This window comes from Buteo buteo, chromosome 6 (genome assembly GCF_964188355.1).
Source record: "Buteo buteo chromosome 6, bButBut1.hap1.1, whole genome shotgun sequence".
In the NCBI taxonomy this organism is placed as follows: domain Eukaryota; kingdom Metazoa; phylum Chordata; class Aves; order Accipitriformes; family Accipitridae; genus Buteo; species Buteo buteo.
In genome coordinates, this window is record NC_134176.1 from 11,807,108 (window position 1) to 11,826,482 (window position 19,375).

General features: G+C 38.7%; 1 protein-coding gene across 4 annotated transcripts; it reads left to right on the forward strand.

Moving 5' to 3' along the window:
* The first annotated feature begins 577 nt into the window (after positions 1-577).
* XRCC3 (X-ray repair cross complementing 3) lies at positions 578-19,366 on the forward strand. Of its 4 annotated transcripts, none has more exons than XM_075029741.1 (8): positions 578-1,089; positions 1,853-1,950; positions 2,318-2,455; positions 3,329-3,541; positions 9,976-10,130; positions 12,431-12,643; positions 14,976-15,022; positions 16,108-19,366. In XM_075029741.1, exons 2-8 carry the CDS (start codon positions 1,896-1,898, stop codon positions 16,340-16,342), a joined length of 1,056 nt encoding a protein of 351 aa, XP_074885842.1. In that variant the 5' UTR covers positions 578-1,089; positions 1,853-1,895; the 3' UTR covers positions 16,343-19,366. The 4 variants fall into 4 exon arrangements, with proteins under 4 accessions (XP_074885842.1, XP_074885843.1, XP_074885845.1 ...); XM_075029742.1 differs by having other exon boundaries at positions 1,868-1,950; XM_075029744.1 differs by lacking the exon at positions 12,431-12,643.
* Positions 19,367-19,375: the final 9 nt, after the last annotated feature.

Here is a 19,375-nt window from a genome sequence, read left to right on the forward strand (position 1 = left end):
ACCGCCCGGGCCCTTCGGAACGGGCACGGCGCAAGGCCAATGGAAAGCAGGGAGCCGCCAGTCCCCGCGCACCCGCTCCAGGCACCCAATAGAATACTAGCTCCGGACTTCCCAGCCAATCCCCTCCGGCTTGGGCTTTAAGGCTGTCGTGTTATTCCTTCCCCACCCCTTTTAGGCGCTAGAGGCGCATGCGCAAGGGGAATTGCCGCACCCTGCCCCCTCCCCCGCAACCCGGAAACGCAGGGCGTCCGTGCCTCAGTCACGCCCCCGTAGTCCCCCGCCGAGGAAGCGCGATAGCCAATCAGCGAGCAGGGCCGCGCAGGGGGAGGGCTCAGCTGGCCGCGGCCCTGCGGAGGATCCGTGGCTGCTGGGGTAGCGCCCCGCCCCGAGGCGCTCGTGCCACCCCCGGCGGCGGCGAACGCCCCCCCGCTCCCTGAGCAGTGCCCTGCCATTGGCTGTCCTGCCTGAGCGGTCGCTTTGAGGAGTTTGGATTGGCCTCCGACTAGCGACGTCGCAGGGAAGCTGCTCGCCGATTGGCTACGGCCTTTGGCGGCGGCTCTGGCGGGGGGCGGTTCGTCACGGGGGTGAGGGCGGTGTGGCGGCGCGGCGGCGCTGCCCCCGGGCCCCCGTTCCTGCGGCGGGAGCCGCTGTCCCTCCGCCGGCGTCCCTCCGCCGCCGCCAGCCGCCTTCCGAGCCGCGCCGAAGGCCCCCTGGAGGGCGCCGGCAGCGGCGAGGCGGCTCCTGTCGGGGTCGGAGGCGCTGCGAGGCGGGCGGTGCGGCGGCGCGGGCCCGGCTGCGGCTGCTCTGCTCCCTCCCCGCAGCCGCCCCTCGCCGCCCTCCCCGCTGACGGAGGGGCCGCGGACGGGTGTTGCCGCTCACCTTTCTCTGTGCCAGGGTGGGCCTGCGGTAGAGCCGGGCGGCCCCTCTCGGTGCCTCGTCCGCGGGACACGCCTGGCTTTCCAGTCACGGGCTGCCGGTGACCTCCCGCTCTTCCCCGTGCCTCAGGCAGTAGCTGCGGTGGAGTGGCTTCGCCTGAGTGGAGCGCACAAAACGGCTTGGCCAAGGTCGTCGTAATCATGGTTTATTTCAGTAAGTTTCGACCTCTAGCTCTCGTCAGAATGTTGCTTTAAATAGGTGTTGCTTAAAAATAACGGGTTTCCTTTCCTGCGTTTGTTCTGTTATCGGGATCCACGGCAACCTCTCCTCCCCCGTGTTAAAAGAGGGATTGTTCGTTAAGTCATATATTCTTAGAGAACTCCTGCGTGTCCGCTGCAATCCTTCATAAAGATGATCTGAATAACGGTAACAAACCTCGCAGTACTCTTCTAGGCAGCTGTAGTGCTAAACTACCGTGGTTTAGATCAAAGTATTAAAAAGAGTGTTTAATGTTGTTATAAGAAGCAAACTGATTTTAATGTTTTAATGCTAAATTGCTTTAAGCTAATCAAAATATACTTCACTGTCCAATATATGAATAGTCCTGGGTCATTCCAAATTGCACGTGCATGAGATCTTTTCTTCTATTTGAAAATGTAAGGCTCATGTAAAGAGCGGCAGGTTAGAAATGACTGTCTAACGTATTTGTGAGCTTCAATCCAGAGCAGAAGCACTATGCAGAATTGCAAGCAGTTAAAATTACTAGTAATTCTTAGCTGCAGTATTATCAGTTGAACCCTTTAATAGCATATATGTAAACAGCCATCTGAGAATACTTCTGCCAGTGTGCTGAATCATTGTTATTTTTCTAAGGTAACTGATAAATACATTGTTAAAAAATAAAAAAGAATATTCCTACAAACTTTTCACATTGAATAATGCTTATTTTTTTTCTTGCATGTGTATCTGATAAAAGCCACTTTAATAACAGATAATTCGCCTCAGTGCTGTATCAGGAAATGGACTGGGACCAGTTTGACTTGAACCCTAAAGTAATTGCTGCCCTTAAGAAAGGTAATTTAATTTGCCAGTGTTTCCCTAATAGGTCTGTCACCATAGTGTCTTCCTTTACATAATTGTGTGTTTGTGGGTGTAAGCATATAGATGTACAGTAACATTTTAGAACAGTAATTAAGTATTTCATAAGCAAGTTTTTTGAGTAATCAGAAGTAGTGGCTTTTCCCCATGCTTCAATAATAATTTTCCAAACAATTGTATAGCATGTGTCGATATATTGAAAGTGAATGTTGACTGCCTTGCTTGCAAGAGCAGTGAAGATAAACTTCAAGTAAATGATTAGTAGAAAGTGGGAAAACTTCTTCTTTTGTGCATAAGACCGTAATCCAGCCAAAAGTATTTATAAAAATTCTTCTAATTTCAGCTGACATAAAATCAATAAAAGAGATTTTAAATCTTTCTGGAGCAGACTTGCAAAGATTGATGAAACTGTCCAGTGCAGATATACAGTGCTTACTGAAAACAGTCTCTCACATGCTGAGGAGAAATAGTATGCTTACAGGTAATATAGTCAATATAAAAAAAATGTTCTACTTAAATCTTATAATACCATCACTGGGATAAAATAAGGTTTTGGCTCCTCATTGACACAGTAATGTGATTCTGAAAATGAAAAGGCAAGTGTTTTTGTTATGCTGTAGTGAGTTATTTAACTTTCCTAAGGACAGCTCCTCTGAGACCTTGAAGGTAGATGGAAGTGGATGGGTGTCACTCTTCAGGACCAAGCCTGACTGAAACAGGACAAAATGATTCTCCAGTCTGGAAAACTTGATTAGACCAAAAAAAGATTCCCTCTCCCTTTTGGACTAAGACTAGTTGAAAAATTTATATGATATATTATAAACTATATGAACTGATTTGGTATGAATACCTCATCCCAAACCAAGCAGGATGTAATAGCTTCTCCTGTACAAACGCTTCATGGCAGCTCTGTACTTGGAAGTTATTTTCTTGCGATTTACATATATCTTCAGGCCTTGGCCCGATGCCTCGTACGCTGCTTCATAATCTGCTATAGCTTTCCATTTTCAGAATTGCTGTGCCTGAACCTTGCTGACAGTATTTGCCCAGTGTAGCTTTCCACAGAGACTCCTTAGAGGCAGAGAAAGGAAAAAAAGTTTGAGAAGAGGAAAGGGCTTAGTGTAAACTATCAATTTTTGAACAGGCATTCAGTTAGTAGGCCCTGTGGGGAAAGGGAGGTGGGGAAGACCAGGCTGGATTTGAAAAAATTCCCATCAATAAAGAAAGCATCCCTTGTAGATATAAAGCTGGTATACAGCCTCTATTTTGTATCATTGTGTGTTAGAAAGATACTAAATGAAACTCCTTTTTTTTTTTCTTTTTTACTCATTAAAAAAAATCCAAAACTCTGCAGCACTTCAGCTCTACCAAGATAAAGATCATCTCACCTCCCAACACCAGAAGCTAAGCCTAGGATGTTCAGTACTAGATACCTTGTTAAAAGGTGGCATTCCTTTAGTGGGAATCACAGAACTTGCTGGAGAAAGTTCTGCTGGGAAGACTCAGATTAGTTTACAACTGTGCCTTTGTGTGCAGTATCCTTACAAATATGGTGGATTAGAATCTGGTAAGTATTGAAATGTAAATATTGATTAATTTGCCATTTGGAGGAATATACTGTCTTTAAGAACATCACCAGTGCATTGAAGTAGATGCACGTATTCAGTGCACGTCTTGCCCTTCTGCGATAGCATGAGTAGTAAGCTAGTTAGTTAGTGATGTATCTTTATAGAGAAGAAAGCATGCTGTGCATATGCCCTGCATCACAACATAATTTAATACAAAATTACTCTTGGCTGTTGTTTACCTGCCTGCTGCTGTGGGTTAAACTAGACACATGCAAACAATATATGAAAAGCAGTGCTGTCATAAGTACTTACTGACTCCTCAGGTAACAACCACAGCAAAACAGCTTGTCAGATAATTTTGCACAAAGATCTTGGGTATATATTCCCTAGTTGGGGCTTTCAAATTTCAAAGAATATTTAGTTTGATAACAATAATTAAAGTGATTTACAGAGTAAAATTGATGGAAATCTAATTGAAGAAAGCTGACATTGTTTTGTACCTGCAATTTTCCTGGTTTTGCCAAAGGAAGTAGGTTTATTCTTTGATTAGCGTATGTTTTTTTTAACCATCTACTAATCTAACTCATAATTTTTATTTATTTATTTATTTTTATTAAGTATCATATGCTGTCTTAGAAAGGGAGGAAACTTGTGTCACTTGTGAGAATTTAGTGTCCTGGTAGTCTGCCTTAGGTGTGTTTTGGCTGTGATCTTGCTCTTCTTTCCATGCAGCGCTGGGTTTAATTTGGCAGCTCAGCGGTTTGTTGTGGGGAAACTTAATTATTTCTTGTACTGTATCCACCCATATGGAAAAATCATGGAAAGTCCAGATGAAGATCTTGCTTAAAGGGCAGTAATTAGCCTGTGGCTTACATTGCTTTAAGTTACATCATTAATCACAGCAGAAACCAGGACACTAATATATTTTTCTTTTATTCCTTCATGTGTTGTTGCTAACTGCTGCAAATAGTTTGAATGCGAATACATTTTTATTCATGCCCCAGCATTTCTCCCTATTTATGTTGAAAGAAAGGAACAAACCAGAACGGAGTACAGGAGAAGGTGCCCAACATCCTAATGGCACGCTTGTCTCTTGCACCAGACTACAGGCTTCCTTGTAGGGCTACAAAATGGCAAGTCTTTTCATCATTTGTGTTTGAAGATGGTTCTTGTTTCTTATGCACCTAGCACGCGGTGCTATTACGATTGCTTTGTCATGTCTGTGTTCCCCTTCTACCCACTCCTAAGTGTTTCACAGAAGATGGGATAGAATGGCCATCATATCAACGCTCCTGTGGGAGAACCGGAGCATTTTGGAAAGGCTGAGAGGAGAGAGTGTTTGAGGATCTTAAAGGTATAGAAGGTAGAAATATCCTGCTGCAGAGGCTGGAGAGCTAAGCGTTTGGTGGAATCCTAATTCTTGCAGTTTTTAACTCTCAGTGTGGTTATCTTGCCATATGTTAGACTGCATACAGTCATAGCAGCAGATATCGTTTGCATAGCACTTAGAAAATGAAACTTGATTTCTCTGCAGTCTATAAATAAGGGTTCTGTTGAGTCTCTTATGAGAAATACAGGAATTAAAAATTAAAAGTTATGTTAAGTATGAGGAGTTTTATTCTTTAGGAAACTTGAGAATGACAATGCTTAGTAACTATCACAGAAGTCTAGCACCACCAATAGAAGATTAATCTCAGTGCTAAAACTTTGCTAATGATTTAAAATTATGGTGGGTTGTTTTTTGTTTGGTTGGGTTTTTTTTAGTGCTAGAAACTTCCCTTCTCTTAGGTGGTAATGTTGAAATACATTTCTTTAGACAGTATAGATTTATTGTGTATTTACTTCATTTGACTTAGTGCTAATCTTGTTTATGAGTCTCAGTGCTAGGAGGTTGGCAGCAAACAAAGAAAATAGGACATCCTTTGCCTCCAGGTTATCTTTCTGCCATTCTAAGAATGTCAGTTATGGTCAATCTCATGTTGGCTGAATTTATTTTATATTCCCATATTCATAAGTAATAAATGAATATAATGTGACAAATTTATATCCATATTAGAATCCTGAACTAGAAAAAAATGTTTGCTGCTGATTCTTGGTAACAAGCTGGTTTGGTGCATGACAGATTATGTTCATAGGACTCAAAATTTATCCTTCTTTGAGGGTGAGGTTTTTTAGTGTTTTTTATTTTTGCTTGTTTGGTTTTGGGATATTTTTGGTTGACAACCAGCATAGCACTTTTATCAGCCTAAGTAACGGTAAAGCACTGGGATTTGATGAAATAGCTGATATCTGTTTGGTTTTTGTGCACCTGTGGGGAAAGATGTTTATATGATCACTGGGAATGACTGGCTGCTTGAAAGCATGTCTCAGCTTCTTTCTCAAAAGTGGTAACTACCCTGACTCTTTACTTGTTCTCAGCGTTGACAGCTTCCTAATAAACTGTAGATAGCACAATGCCATAGGCTTTTCTGTTTGTGTTGTACTAGTCTCCCCTTTTTGTTTAGGTTATGATAATTCACTTATCTTTAAATATATGTGAATATTGAGTGCTTTTGCCTCATAATTAGGCATCTAACAACATCGGTCTTTAATATTGAGTTTAGTTATTTGTCAATCTCTTCTAGCCCTTGTAACTTTGTTGTAAAGCACCTCCTGTATTTTTAATGCATGGGTGTGTATTGTCCTTAAAAAAATGTTTCATTGTAGTTCAAACTGAAGGCTACAAACAAAAGCTGAAGAGGCTTGATGAAGGAAGGTCCAGTAGGAGAGAGTGCTATTGTCATTGTACTGTGAAACTCAAATTTTAAGCCAAGGCAAAGCTCATCTGATATATTTTATGTGGCTTAACTCCCTTAAAGTTCAAGATGAAGATTACATAATTGTTTTGTGAAATGAGCAGCACTTACAGAAAGGAAAGTTGTCCCACTGTGTATTTTGGAGAAATCACAAATGGACCAAATATGTACTCGGAGTACAATATCTGCTGTAGTATATTTAACAGGTATCAAAGAAACATTACAGCAGAGTAGAAGATTGGCAGGTGACTGAATGCTGGTATTTACAAAACTAAACTGAGGCAGGAAGTAGTCTATGAAGTAGAACTGTTCTTAAGAAGGAATTAATCTTCTTGGTTTTTTTTTTTATACAAGTGTTTCACTAAAAAAAATTAACCAGAATAAATGTGTTCACTTGAACTTTAAAATTGCTGTCATGATTTTACAAAGAGAATGGTATGTATCTATTGATCAGGAATTTTAAATCTAGGTTGCTGGACCAGTGGAGCAGAGAGGACCAGATTTTTGCTTCTCCAGCTGTTCTTTTTTGCCTACATGTATTACAGCTGTAGGATTACCTTGTTTGCCTCGATTTACTTGTTCATCAGGTATAAATGTGAAACTGGGCCACAGTTGCATATATGTTTGTAATACATTAAGATTGCTTGATCATTTTATACTCTTCTGCTTTTGCCTTGTGTTTGTTTCTATCACTGTTCTTACGAGAATTTTATGTTTCTTTTTCTCCAGATAAGTTAATTTTGGAAAAAATATGTTTTTTTCAGCAACTTTCTCAGGTTTTCTGTTTTGAAATGTCTTGAATGTTGCAATAACTCTGGAATGAAGTACAGTTATTTAATCAATGGACCACCGACCTATCTAGAAATGCAAATCTACATTTGAAAAACCAGCAAGTCTCAAGTAACGGACATTCCATCCTTTTTAAGTAAACCAAGGAGAGAACAGGAGACATACTGCTTAAGGCAGGTCTGATTTTTAGAATGCAGATGATTTCTGTGAGCCAGTATTCATGGCAAAGAAATCCGTGTCTTTCACAATTAGGCAATGTTATGCAAAAGGCAATCAGCTGTGAATAAGAATAGTAGTTGAGAAGTCCAGCCCATTTTACTTTAGGAACTGTAAGTTACTATGCTAGCACAATTTAGCATAGCATTTGTTAGTATGAAATTCAGAAAGCACATGTGCTTAAGGAAGCTACATATCATGGTGGGTTTTATTTCTTTGTTCACTTGGTTTTGAATTTGCACCATGATGATTTTCATTTCAGTTTTGTGGTGTAAGTATTGCAAGACGTAATAGGCTTATCGACTGAGTATCGGTGCTAGATATACATAATGTCAAATTTGTGATTAGAAATTTTTCTTGACTTACCAGCTTTTTAGAAATTGTGAAACTGAAAATCTGATTAGGAATGCATGAACTGCCCTTAATAAAGATACTCACCTGCCTATTTGATACTCAGCTGTCACTGTCAAGTTGGAGAGTGATATAAAAATTAGTCCAGTTAGGAGAAATTAACCTAGGGAAATAGTCAAGAAAGTTAAGGTTCACCTAATTAACTGTTTACAAATTGGCTATTTAAAAAACCTTAAGCAGTTAAGTGATATAATTAATAGTCTACTGTGTTTTCCTCGCCTGAGCTTCATACAAGTTCAGATAGTATTCAACAAACTGCTGATGTCACTATAAACTTAATGGATTTAAGTAACTGTGGACTTACTTTCTCTTTTTATTTTCCTCCTTTGCTGATGGAAACCTGTATATGTGCTCATTTGTGTCTACAGGTATTGCAAATGACTTCAGTTGTAATTACCGAAGACAGCATTTACACCCACAGTTTAAAATTCTGAATTCCATCCACTCTAATGCTAGGAAAAGTGGGAAAAGTACAGAAAATATTCATGGTTCAACTTCTTAGTTTTTTCTATGTTGTAGTTTAGGAATCATGATCAGATCATGACTGCTCTGATCACTAATGCTTTATTGTAGTCCTTATTCGCTGTCAAATGTTGTAAACTGCTAACAAGCCTCCATTCCTTCTGACATAAGTATGTAAGTAATGAAATTGGGGAATTAAGAAGGGAAACTGAATATTCTAGTGATAAATGCTATTGGCTGCCAGGGCCAAAGAAAATAAAAAGGAGCCAAATTATTATTTGAACCTGTTATTAGGTAGAATGGAAATAGAAATTGTGGAAACATTTCAGTACATCCTATAGAAGGTGTGGATGATGATGAAGTATTTTTCCATGTGTTAATAATTGAGGAAGGTCTTTAATTCTGACTTGTCAAAGACAATTTTTTTAATTAGTGGGCATCGGTAATTTTTTTTGCTTTATCTGATAGCTTTCTGAGTATTTAAAAATAAGACTGTGTATTGGAAAAATAAATTTTTTTAAAAATGTTTCAGATATGAAGTAGGGTGATTTACATAAGAATTTACAGTGGGGTTGGGGAGAGTTAAGCTGAAGATGCAAGTTTAGTCTTAAAGAAAATTAGGCTTAGGCTCATCTTTGTCTTATATAGAAGATTCTCAGAATTCAATACCTTGTGTTATACAGGTGTCCATCAGCAAAATATTTTTATTGATAAAGTAACCATCAATTTTTACTTCATCCAGTCCTGAGATGTTTCAGTTTCTGCTATTGGATGTAGTTTCATATTTTTTTCAGTGGAATATATAGAGGATTTGGAAGTTGTATCTGGAAATGGGACTTTCTGCTCCCTGGAGAGCTAGTGTAGGGATGGACCATTGGATGTCTCGTATTGCCAAGTACATCAGCTGCCAAGCTGTGTTAGCAGCTTCAACCACTTTAGTGAGTGGACTTAATCCTTAGCTGTAACCCTGTAAGTATTAGCTGATAATTCTGGCTAGTTCTGCAATAACAGTAAAAATTTTTTGTAAAGAAAATATTGTATGTATTTCTGTTTTCTTTCCCCAACATCTCTGATGTGTATGGTTAATTTTCTCTGCAGTAATGCATACTTATTAACCAGAAACCACAGTAAAAATATATAGACAGCAATCACAGTAATGTGATTGAAGTATAATGCTTTTTATCTAACCTACCATTTTCAGGAAGAGTTAATTGGACTGAGATTGGATGAGTGATCCTCTTTACACTGGTTTACTTGTGGCAATAAGTACCCCTCTGTATGTAAACTTAAAACCAAGAAACTTGAAAACAGTGAGTGAAATTAATCAAAATACTAGTTGTACTGGTTTTGGCTGGGATAGTTAATTTTCTTCATAGTATAGTGCTGTGTTTTGGATTTCTGACAAAACCAGGCAAACTATGCAGTGTCGCTCTATTTATGATACTCGTAATCACCCAAGTTAGGTAGTCAGGTGTTCCGCAGCTGTGCAAAATGAGTGTCACCTAGTGGAGAGTACAAAAATCAATTGCATCAGCAGGCACCAAAAGCAGGACCTGGCAACTACAGGAAAGTCATAGGAGTGGTTTTTTTGTTATTCATCACTGATTCAATATGGGTGCAGAAAAAAAAGTAACATGAATTTCCAGGTACATATGTCTAGCTTTTGAGTGCAGAATGTATTGCTTTATTTTTGTGCTGTTAAGACAACTGCATGTGTAAAAGCCCTGTTGTAATAATAGAGGTGGTTTCCTTGACTGTAGGAGCTGTGTACATTTGTACAGAAGACGTATTCCCAAGTAAACGTTTGCAACAACTCATAGATCAACAACATAAGCTGCGTGTGGATGTTCCAGCTGAAATCATACAGAAGATCAAATTTGGAAACAGTATTTTTGTTGAGCATGCAGCAGACCTAGTAAGTAGTAGCACAAATTAAGAATGCATAATTATTACACTATAATCCAGTAACCGTAGGGGTTTTTTTGATACAGGAGAACTTTCGGAAGGCTAAAAGTGAACTAGGATCTGTAATGAATACTTCTTAATCTCTGCAATTTGCTGTTAGAGAACTGTCTATTACAGTGTTTTATTATGAAAGATATTAAAAAATAACTATTAATATTTTTTAGAATGAGTCATGTCATGGATTTTTGTAAGTCGTTATGTTTATTAAAATGTAGTAGACTTACTGATACTAGTTTTACTGCAGCTTCTAGGGAGATCAATTGAGTTGGGAGACAGGATATAAATATTTATGCAAAAGGTCATGTGTATCCTGACTAACTTGCAATATAATACCAGAGCTGTTAAACTGCAAATTAAGCAGGTGGGAGGAAAAGATATAAAAAAAGGTGCCTGGAATAGGTAATGACACAGAATAACCACAGCAGTACAGCTGTCTTGCCCCTGTGCCTGTAAGACGTCATATTAGAATTGGAGGGGAGAAGACACAAACTTCAGTGCTGTATTCTTGCCTTGTGAACCCACATTTTTGTGCTTTTTCTTAAGTAGCCATGAATATGCTCTTTATCAGTAGAATGTCAGAAGTTCTGTTTTCTCTGAGGCTCGAAAGTAGCACTTGTTAAATCATTCCAATTGATGGGGTTTTTTAATTGTAGTTTGCAAGTGTAAGAAGATCTTGTACATTAGTATGTTTGCTTCTTATTTGCTGTGTGGTCCAGGCAGCAGCTAAACTACCTTTTCCGTGTCCCTTTCACTGGAAATATTAATTAAAGTTCTAAGTGTAGTTTCTGGAAGCTATAGAGTATGTTACTGTAAAAAGGAAAGAATCACCTTATAGTAGTATGTACATCTCTGTAAAATACCCTTAAAAGTAAAACAGTACACTCACTGGTAAGTCCAGCAACCATACAATAGATTGTTACAATTCATGTATTGCTATGTATAGATTCAGTTTGTGTCTTTCCATATATGTAGAATGCATTGCTATATAGAGATAGGCAGATTATAGCAACTGAAGTAGAAACCCAAATCACAATAACATTCTGTATTTTCTTGCACAACAAAATTTTTTTTACTTGCTTCATTCTGAAGAATCCAGTTGTTCGTGTATTCAGTTGAAAAGAATGAGTCTTGTATGAACAGAAGGACCACATACAAACACTGAAGTGTTTGAAGTGCAACATAGGTTCCTGTAGATATACCACTAAGTGAAACAAAAAAAAAAAGCATTTTCCAGAATGGAAAGCAGTCATCTATACTTCAGAGTAATTTCTTCCAGTGAGGTTAAAAAAAAAAAAAAGCCTTTGATAGTATAATATTATTTTGTAAAAAGCAGCTCATTTAGTAGAATAGATCTTACTGTAATTCAGACTTGAGAATTACAATTTAGTTTTAAAAGTTGTGGAATGCTGGAGGATATTATATGTAATTTCGGATGCATGTCAGCTCTTAGATGTGAACCTCTATTTAGATGTAAAGAGTGGCACCAATCTGAAGAACTGTGCCTCACATTATTGCTTTTTTTGCCAACATTGGAATTTCTGATGGCCAGAAGTTGAGATTATCACTATGAGCTGCTTCTCCTTTCTACTCAGCTGCTGTAGACCACACTCTTAAAGACAAGATACTGGGCTACAAGGACCTTTCATCTGACTAATATAATTATTCTTACGTGATAGAAGTTGCACCCTACAAAATACTTGTTAAACTTCTTGCAACTGAAATGTTTGGTGACTTCAAAATATTCAATTAGTAAAACTTAACAGGGAGGATATAAGTTGCAGCTACTCATAAGACTCTTGATCAATATGGATTTGATGTAGCAACTATGTATTTTACAGTTAATATGTCATTAGTGGAACAGCAGCATAGTCTCTAACATCTGTTTTGAATATTTAATGCTAGTCTTGAGTCCTCAGTGTTTCTGTGAGAACCACTCCTGCAAAATAGGAATGGTTTAGGATTGTAGTATTGCATTCTTGAGATTTTGAAATGTCAGTAAATGATTGATTTAAGTCGGAGCCGCAGATAACCGTACACTGCAGTTTGGTCTGTTTATTTTTTTCTTAAGGTAAAACCACAAGACGTTTGCGAAAAATGGTTACTAGTGAGACGTAAAGATCCACAAACTCACTGTATGAGTAGAAACTCCATCCACTCGTATTTCAGTGATGATGTCTGTAGTTACTATCTTGATTTTACAAATCGAGTTATTATTTGAGCTGTTTTAATAGTGACTGTATTTTGTGGTAGGATACCTTTCACAACTGCATTACTAAAAGGATTTCCCTACTGCTCACAAGAGGCATGGTGCGGTTGGTGGTCATAGACTCTATTGCCGCTTTGTTCCGATGTGAATTTGGAGTTTCAGATTCTGTTATGAAGGCTCGGTATTTGCAGACATTTGGAGCACAGCTTCACAGTTTAAGCACTAGATTCAGGACTCCAATAATGTGCATTAATCAGGTATGACATCAAAATTGCTTCTCATTTTATAGGGACCATCTAATAAACGGCTGGGGCGGGGGTCTGTGTGTGCCGATTCTTGGTGTTGTATTTAACAGTCAGCTGAATATTAATGACTGATGGAAACTGAAACTTCCTTAAACTGATGTACTTTAAACTAGTACATCTTAACTTCTCAAAGTTTAAGAATATCCTTTAAGCTTTTATAGCCTGTTAATGTTCTCAAAGGTTGTCCATTAAAGCTAATGAAAACAGATACATATAGCAACTGCACAAACCATCAAACTAAAATAACAATGTTCTTTCTTAACACTAGCTTCAAATGCCATCACCAGCAGGATTGCTCTGGGAATTCTGCTTGCACAGTTATATTCCACGTATACAGGAGACAGTGAAACACCAGGGACCTTGCTGCATTTTTGTGTAGCTCAGCGTTTTTGTGTAACTGCTGAGATTACTAAAGCATTAGAATGCATGCAAGCTGACTTGAGCTGAAACCAAAAAAGGGCCACAATGATACTAGTTAAAAAGAATATTCTTTTGAGAAAACTAGCCAAGACACAACTTCTGTCCTATAGAAGCGGTGTGCTACTGCTCTTAGTCTAATTGCAAATTGAAGGAGCATACGAATGCTGGAGATGAAGCATTCACACTTGGAATGTGGCCTCAGAAGGGGGTAGATAAATGTGCAGGCAGGCCACTCTTGGGAAGCTTCCTTTCTGGAAGGCCCTTCCATCAACTGAATAAGTACTCAGCCCTGAGGTTTCCTTCTCACAGCAGAAGAAAAGAGGTAGGGAGAAAAGTTGAGCTTGAGAAGTCACAAACAAGAAGAATTTTTATCTCAGGAAGAAAGAGGTTCTTGAAACATCAAGTCAACTGTTATTTGTTTGATTTGTTTCTGTTCTGTAGGAGTAGTTCTGGAACTACAGAATGGGCAGTGTATAAAACCTTACCCTTACTACCATAACTGGAAGGGAGTGTATTGGAATTCATACACAGCAGTAATTTGAACAGTTTTCAGGCATGCACAGTGTTTTTATTTTCAGTAAGATACCTATTAAGATTTAGTAGGATTTAAATTTCAGCCTTGAGTTACTCCTAATTTTTTTTAACCAACTTTTTCGTGCATAATCTTTCATATGGTAAGCTAGATTTTAAGGAAAACTGAGATTTCCTGTAACTGCTTTCTGAATTTTGGTATGAGTAGAGACAGTTTGTTCTCCTTGGGAAGCATGGTTTGGATTTTGCTCTTTGTTAAGCAAAGGTTTCTGTGTTTCAGCGTTTACACTATGAAGCCAACCAAGTTCCTTGGCTAGTTTCTGGGATAATCTAAGCATGGGCATTCGGAAAAGGCTGTCTGACTTTTTCGTGCGGGTTTTGAGGGCCCATCTAGCAGGCAAAAGAAGGTGCGATTTAAGCGTAAGACAAGTCTAGATGTATCGAGTCTTTACCTTAGAACAGTTCAGCATGAGAGGGAAAAGAGTCATTTAAATGAGCTGCTTAGATCTGCCTTCCCATGATGGGAGTTTTCCACTGGTGCTGGCTCACAATAGATGAGGTCAGTGCTGGACGCTGAATGACAACAGTCCGACCATTTGCTAACAAAGAGTCCTTCAGGACTGTGTTCTAATGGAAGGTGACTCATTACATCAAGTGTGTAGTTATAGAAATAAACTGTGAATATAATAACATTGAGAAAGATTATGGCTGTAATCTATTCTGTACATTACATTTAGAGAAGTACCTGTAACTTAATTTGCTGTACTTTGTGAAGAACTTGTGTGGAAGAATCATGACATTAAAAGACAAGAGGGAGTCAAGAGGTGTGGATTTCTCTAGATTGTAGTCAAAGGCAAACTGCTCCATTAAGCAGGCTTTCAAAGGTAGTGAAATCATGGAGAACAGGACACCTTTCGGAGATTTGGGCTTCAGTACCTTTTATCTACAGAAAACAGATCTATCTACAGAACAGTTGTGTGTGTGGTTTTTTTGTTTGCCTGTTTGTTTTTTTCTTTTAAATAAATTAAGCTTCTAGTAGTAGTTAAATTTAAACAAATTAAACAAATTAAGCATTTTAAACACATTAAGCTTCTAGTAGTAGTTAAATTCATATAGGCTGTAGCTATCTAAATAGTTTTAGCACGGTAAACTAAGACAATGCTTCACAACTCCCTTTTAGTTTGTCTTGAAAGAATAAGGGTTTTCTAACTCGGCTTAATATGTGATCCCATAACTTGGATTTTCTTGGCTTTTTTCCTTTCCCTGCTCTTCTGCTTGCTAAAAACAAATGCGTAACTACAGGTCAACTTCAAATGCTGTTTCTCTGCTTTAGGTGACTGATGCAGTCAGTGAGTCGGAAGTTGCTCAGTGCAGTAGTAGGTAAGTCAGTCATCCACAACAGAAAAGTAACCATGTCATACACAGCAGCATTTAACCACTATATTTTTTTATAACTCCAATATAAACTACCAGAGCATGTTAAGACCAGTAGTGCATTTACCCAGCAATCCTGTATTTGCTGGGGATCAGCAATAACTAACGTGCTGTAAAGAGGAAGAGACTGTCATATACACTTAGGTGGTAATCCCTAATCAGCAAGCTAGGGGGAAAAATTCCCTGGAGTTAATGGCTGGTGTACTTGCTTACACAAGAGCACTTTTGCATCTCTTCTTGTCTCTGATGTAACTGAGAGCATTTTCTGGCTGCTTAAAAAAATATAGCAACCAAACCTTATCGGTTGGTTTTGTTGGCTGCTTCAGACCAAAAAAAAAGTATCTTTTGACACCAAGATATTAACAGGATTCAAACATACATATTTGTTGTTTGAATCCTAAGTATAATCTTGATTTACTAGATAACTAACTTCTTGCAAAAATGCATTTATGTAGCACCTAGTTTATGTCTTCCAGATTCAGAAACTGACACAGAACAAGGATAAGGTTCAATCTTTTTTCCTGGTTATCTTGTAATTCTTTTATGGGAGGGATTGCACCTTTTCCAGGAAAAAAAATCATTTTAAACTTCAGGTTGAAAGTAATACATATGCAGTGTTACATCTACCCAATATTTCTAAATATACCTTCGATTGGAATCCAGGGCCAACACTTACACTGCAAATACTTAAAAGTTCAGCCATTTTTCTGTTGCTATTTTTCTGTCACAAGAGGGGACGCCTCAAGACAGAGGCAGGTATTCACCATGGCTGTAGTTAGAAGAATGACCAAATTATTCTGTATAGAAGCATTTCTCTTCCAGTTGTTACCTTGTTATAGAGAGAACCTAGCATATAATTTTGTGAGTATACCCTGTAATCTCTGTCTCTGAAGATCTATAGTTTTAAATATAGCAAACAATAAATATAGAAACAGTAGATCATTTCTTCCAGTGTAATTTTGTTACAACAGAAGTGAAGATATTTCATATTAAATTCATACACGCAGAAATCTGCAATGCTTTCTTTATAGTGTAGCGGATAACAGAGTCTCTCCAGCACTTGGAATAACCTGGGCAAATCAACTGCTAATGAGACTGATGGTCAGCCGAATATCACAACCTGAACAATCATCTGGAGTTGCGTCACACCTCACTGGAAGTGTGAGGACTTTAAGAGTAGTTTTTGCTCCTCATCTCCCTCCATCCTCTTGCTACTATACAGTAAAATTGGAAGGTGTAAAAGGAATAAATACATCCTTTGCATAGTAAAGCATCCTCCTCCAAAAATGTATCAAAACTACTTTGCTTCAGGAAGAATTATTGGTAAAATTAGGTTCTTCCTGGATGACAGAAATGGATGCTGAAATGCATAAATAGTTATACGACTACATTAAGCCCTGTCTACATTGTGAAAGAAGATCTTTTTATACTTGGATATGTGTTTAGCAGCTTTTCCTCATGAGACAAGTATTCAGAAGGAGAGTAAACCTGTGGGCAGGTGGAGGCTGCACAGTGAAGTGTGATGTGGCAGTCTCTATGTTAGGGGAGACCTGATTTCTAATTTTGTTTTAATAGCATGCCAACCTAGAAACAGTATTTACTGCAATTGTGTATCTTCTCTGTTTCCAGACCCAAAGGGATTCAAATTCAACCAGTTAATATTGCTTGCTGGAGTTTCTGGGCCTCATGCTGACATTAAGTACAGCTGTTCTTCTACCTGTAGGGTATCAAAAATAACACAGAGCAGCTTTGTCACAAAGCAGCTATCCTCTTTTAAAACTAGTTGTTATTAGGATTAAAAAAATACCAGAAAGGTATTTGATTTTAACATCTTGCTGTAAGAATTAAAATTGTACTGCTTTTGTATTATATGGGCATATGGTAGCTTTACAGAACTTCTACAGGTTTTCTGGAAATAGTTCTCCACTCTTTTCCTGCTTTCCAGTTCCTTTCCCTCATAGCAAAAGCCTCTTCCATTTAAAAAAAATAACATAACACCCCCGCCATCCCCTTGTTCTGTTTGCCCATCACTGAAGCTGTGTAAGCAGGTAGTTTTAGAGCAAGCGCTCTGTTCATGTTCTTCCCAAGGCTCCAGGCTGCTCTGTGTTTTGTTGGATCTGGATAGCATTCTTGATCAGCTTCTGGATTGCTACTTGTAGTATCGTTTGTCCTTACTCCGAGGCTCTTGGCTAAACTGTGCTTTTGAAAGGGACCTTTAGCTATTTGCGTCCATCCATGGCACTATTACTCTTCTCAGGTTTTTGTTGGCGTTGTTGGAGCTTTAAACGTTTTTCTTTCCATCTTTGCACTATTTTATCACATCTTTTTCTGTTGCCCTCAGACTACTGCTATGACACCTACTTTTTCTAGTCTTTTTTTCCTGCAGTCAGTGTGAAAGCTAGATGAAGGTAATCGTGCACATTTTCCAAAGGCCTTAGACCTTACTTGGCCTATATTATGTGGGTGCCTGCTCTTATCAGTGTATGTATCCCACATTGAGCTTTCAGATTCCCCCCTTCTACCTGCTTCCCTAAGTTGCCCAAACAAGAAGTCTGTAGAGTCTTAGGGTTTTCTGTGTAGTTACATTGCTCAGTTCTGTCTTTGGCAAATTAGAACCTTTTGTTCTCATAGGCTGAACAATAAAAATCTCTTCCATAAACACAAGTTCAGAGGAATGTCTATCACTTGGTAAAAGGCAAGTGCAGACACATTCCTTTTGTGTTCTTCAGGTACACTATATTAGTGAAATAGCCGCTGTCTCTACCTTTCCCTAGTAATACTGTCAGGATATAGCAGCCATCTTTTCTTGTGGAAGCATGCAGCTGGGTAGTAGAAAGAAAAAGTTTTGTCTAGCTGTACACTGGGTCAGCTGGAACTCCCAACAGAATTCTCAAAGGACAAGCAAGTATGACACAAGGAACAGAGACCCAGGAAGACAGGGACTGTGTGACTGCTGCAGGGAAGTTCTTGAGGAGAACAGGCACAGTCACAGCTTGAAGCTGAAGGAAGGAAACTAAGCAAGCAGAAAGAAGGCTGAGTTGCCTTCAGTGCCTTCTGAGATCCCTTCATCTAAGGGGACCTTGTGCAAATAGCATAACAAATTGTCTTTAAATCTCTTTTCTAAATAAATGTCTTAATTCTCTGTATTTGAAAATGACCATGCTTTGCTGTTTTTTAATAAAATCCAACCATGAAGCTCAGAAGTCTTTGTGTACTTAATCTAAGGAAAAAGTGAGAGTCCTATAGCTCAGAGGCATAGCTACCTCTGTCTTCAAATCCTTATGTTCCATGCTTCCTTCCTCACAATTTTAATGAAGATAAACTAATGCAGCATAGGTAACACTCAAGTTATTCTCTTCCATTCCTGGCGTGTGTATCTGGGACAGGAACTTAAGCCAGTATATTGCTCATCCTGTTGTACTAATTTGAGCTTAAAAAAAAGCACCACAGACAGGTGTAGCTGATAAATAGCAGTCAGTCAACCCCTACCCAGGCATTCATTTACAAGAGGCCTCATTGATGCCCAGGCTCCAATCCCAGGAGCTTGCCTCACTGCGAACCATGTTCAGAACAGTCCAATACACTTCTTAAGGCTCATTTTTGTAGTATTTTGATAGCTTTTTTTGCAACCTGACCGCTTGCAGGGATAAGACCCAAGTGTTAAAGTCACAGATAGGTCTGTAACCAAAGTCCCAGTTTAGCTAGTGAAAAACACTTCTACCAACAAATTTAAGTAACATCTTACCTGAACAAGTCTTCCATTCATTGCCTGTGTTGGTTCTTATTTAACTCTCCAGCTGAAGGCTTAAATCTGAGTTGGAGTATGTTGCAGTGTGTTTCCTAGCTCATCATCACACAGAAACCCTGAACCTCTAAAACGCAACAGTCCCCCCAAACTTCTAGTCAACAGTACTGCACTCGTAGCAGTTGAACGTTCATCTGCAGTTTCTACCCCTTTCTTCAGTTACTTACATCCGCAGTCAGAAATCTAGAATATTGTTCATCTTGTGTAAGTACAACTTTGGGGGTGCAAACCCTCATGAAGACTGAACAAAGCATCTGCCCTCTTTGAAGCCTTGTGTCAAAAGTGTTGAAACATGCTTAAGTTTTAATAAATGCAATTGAATAACCTTCCCTTTATACAGCTTTATTCATCTTTGGATTTCACAACTGAGATTTATTTCTATACAGGAAAAAATTGAAGTAATTTTTACAAAGAAGATTTACATTCTAGAATGTATTAGGTATATCATCTTTATCCTGTAATACTACATTTAAATATTTGTCTGCACTTTGAAA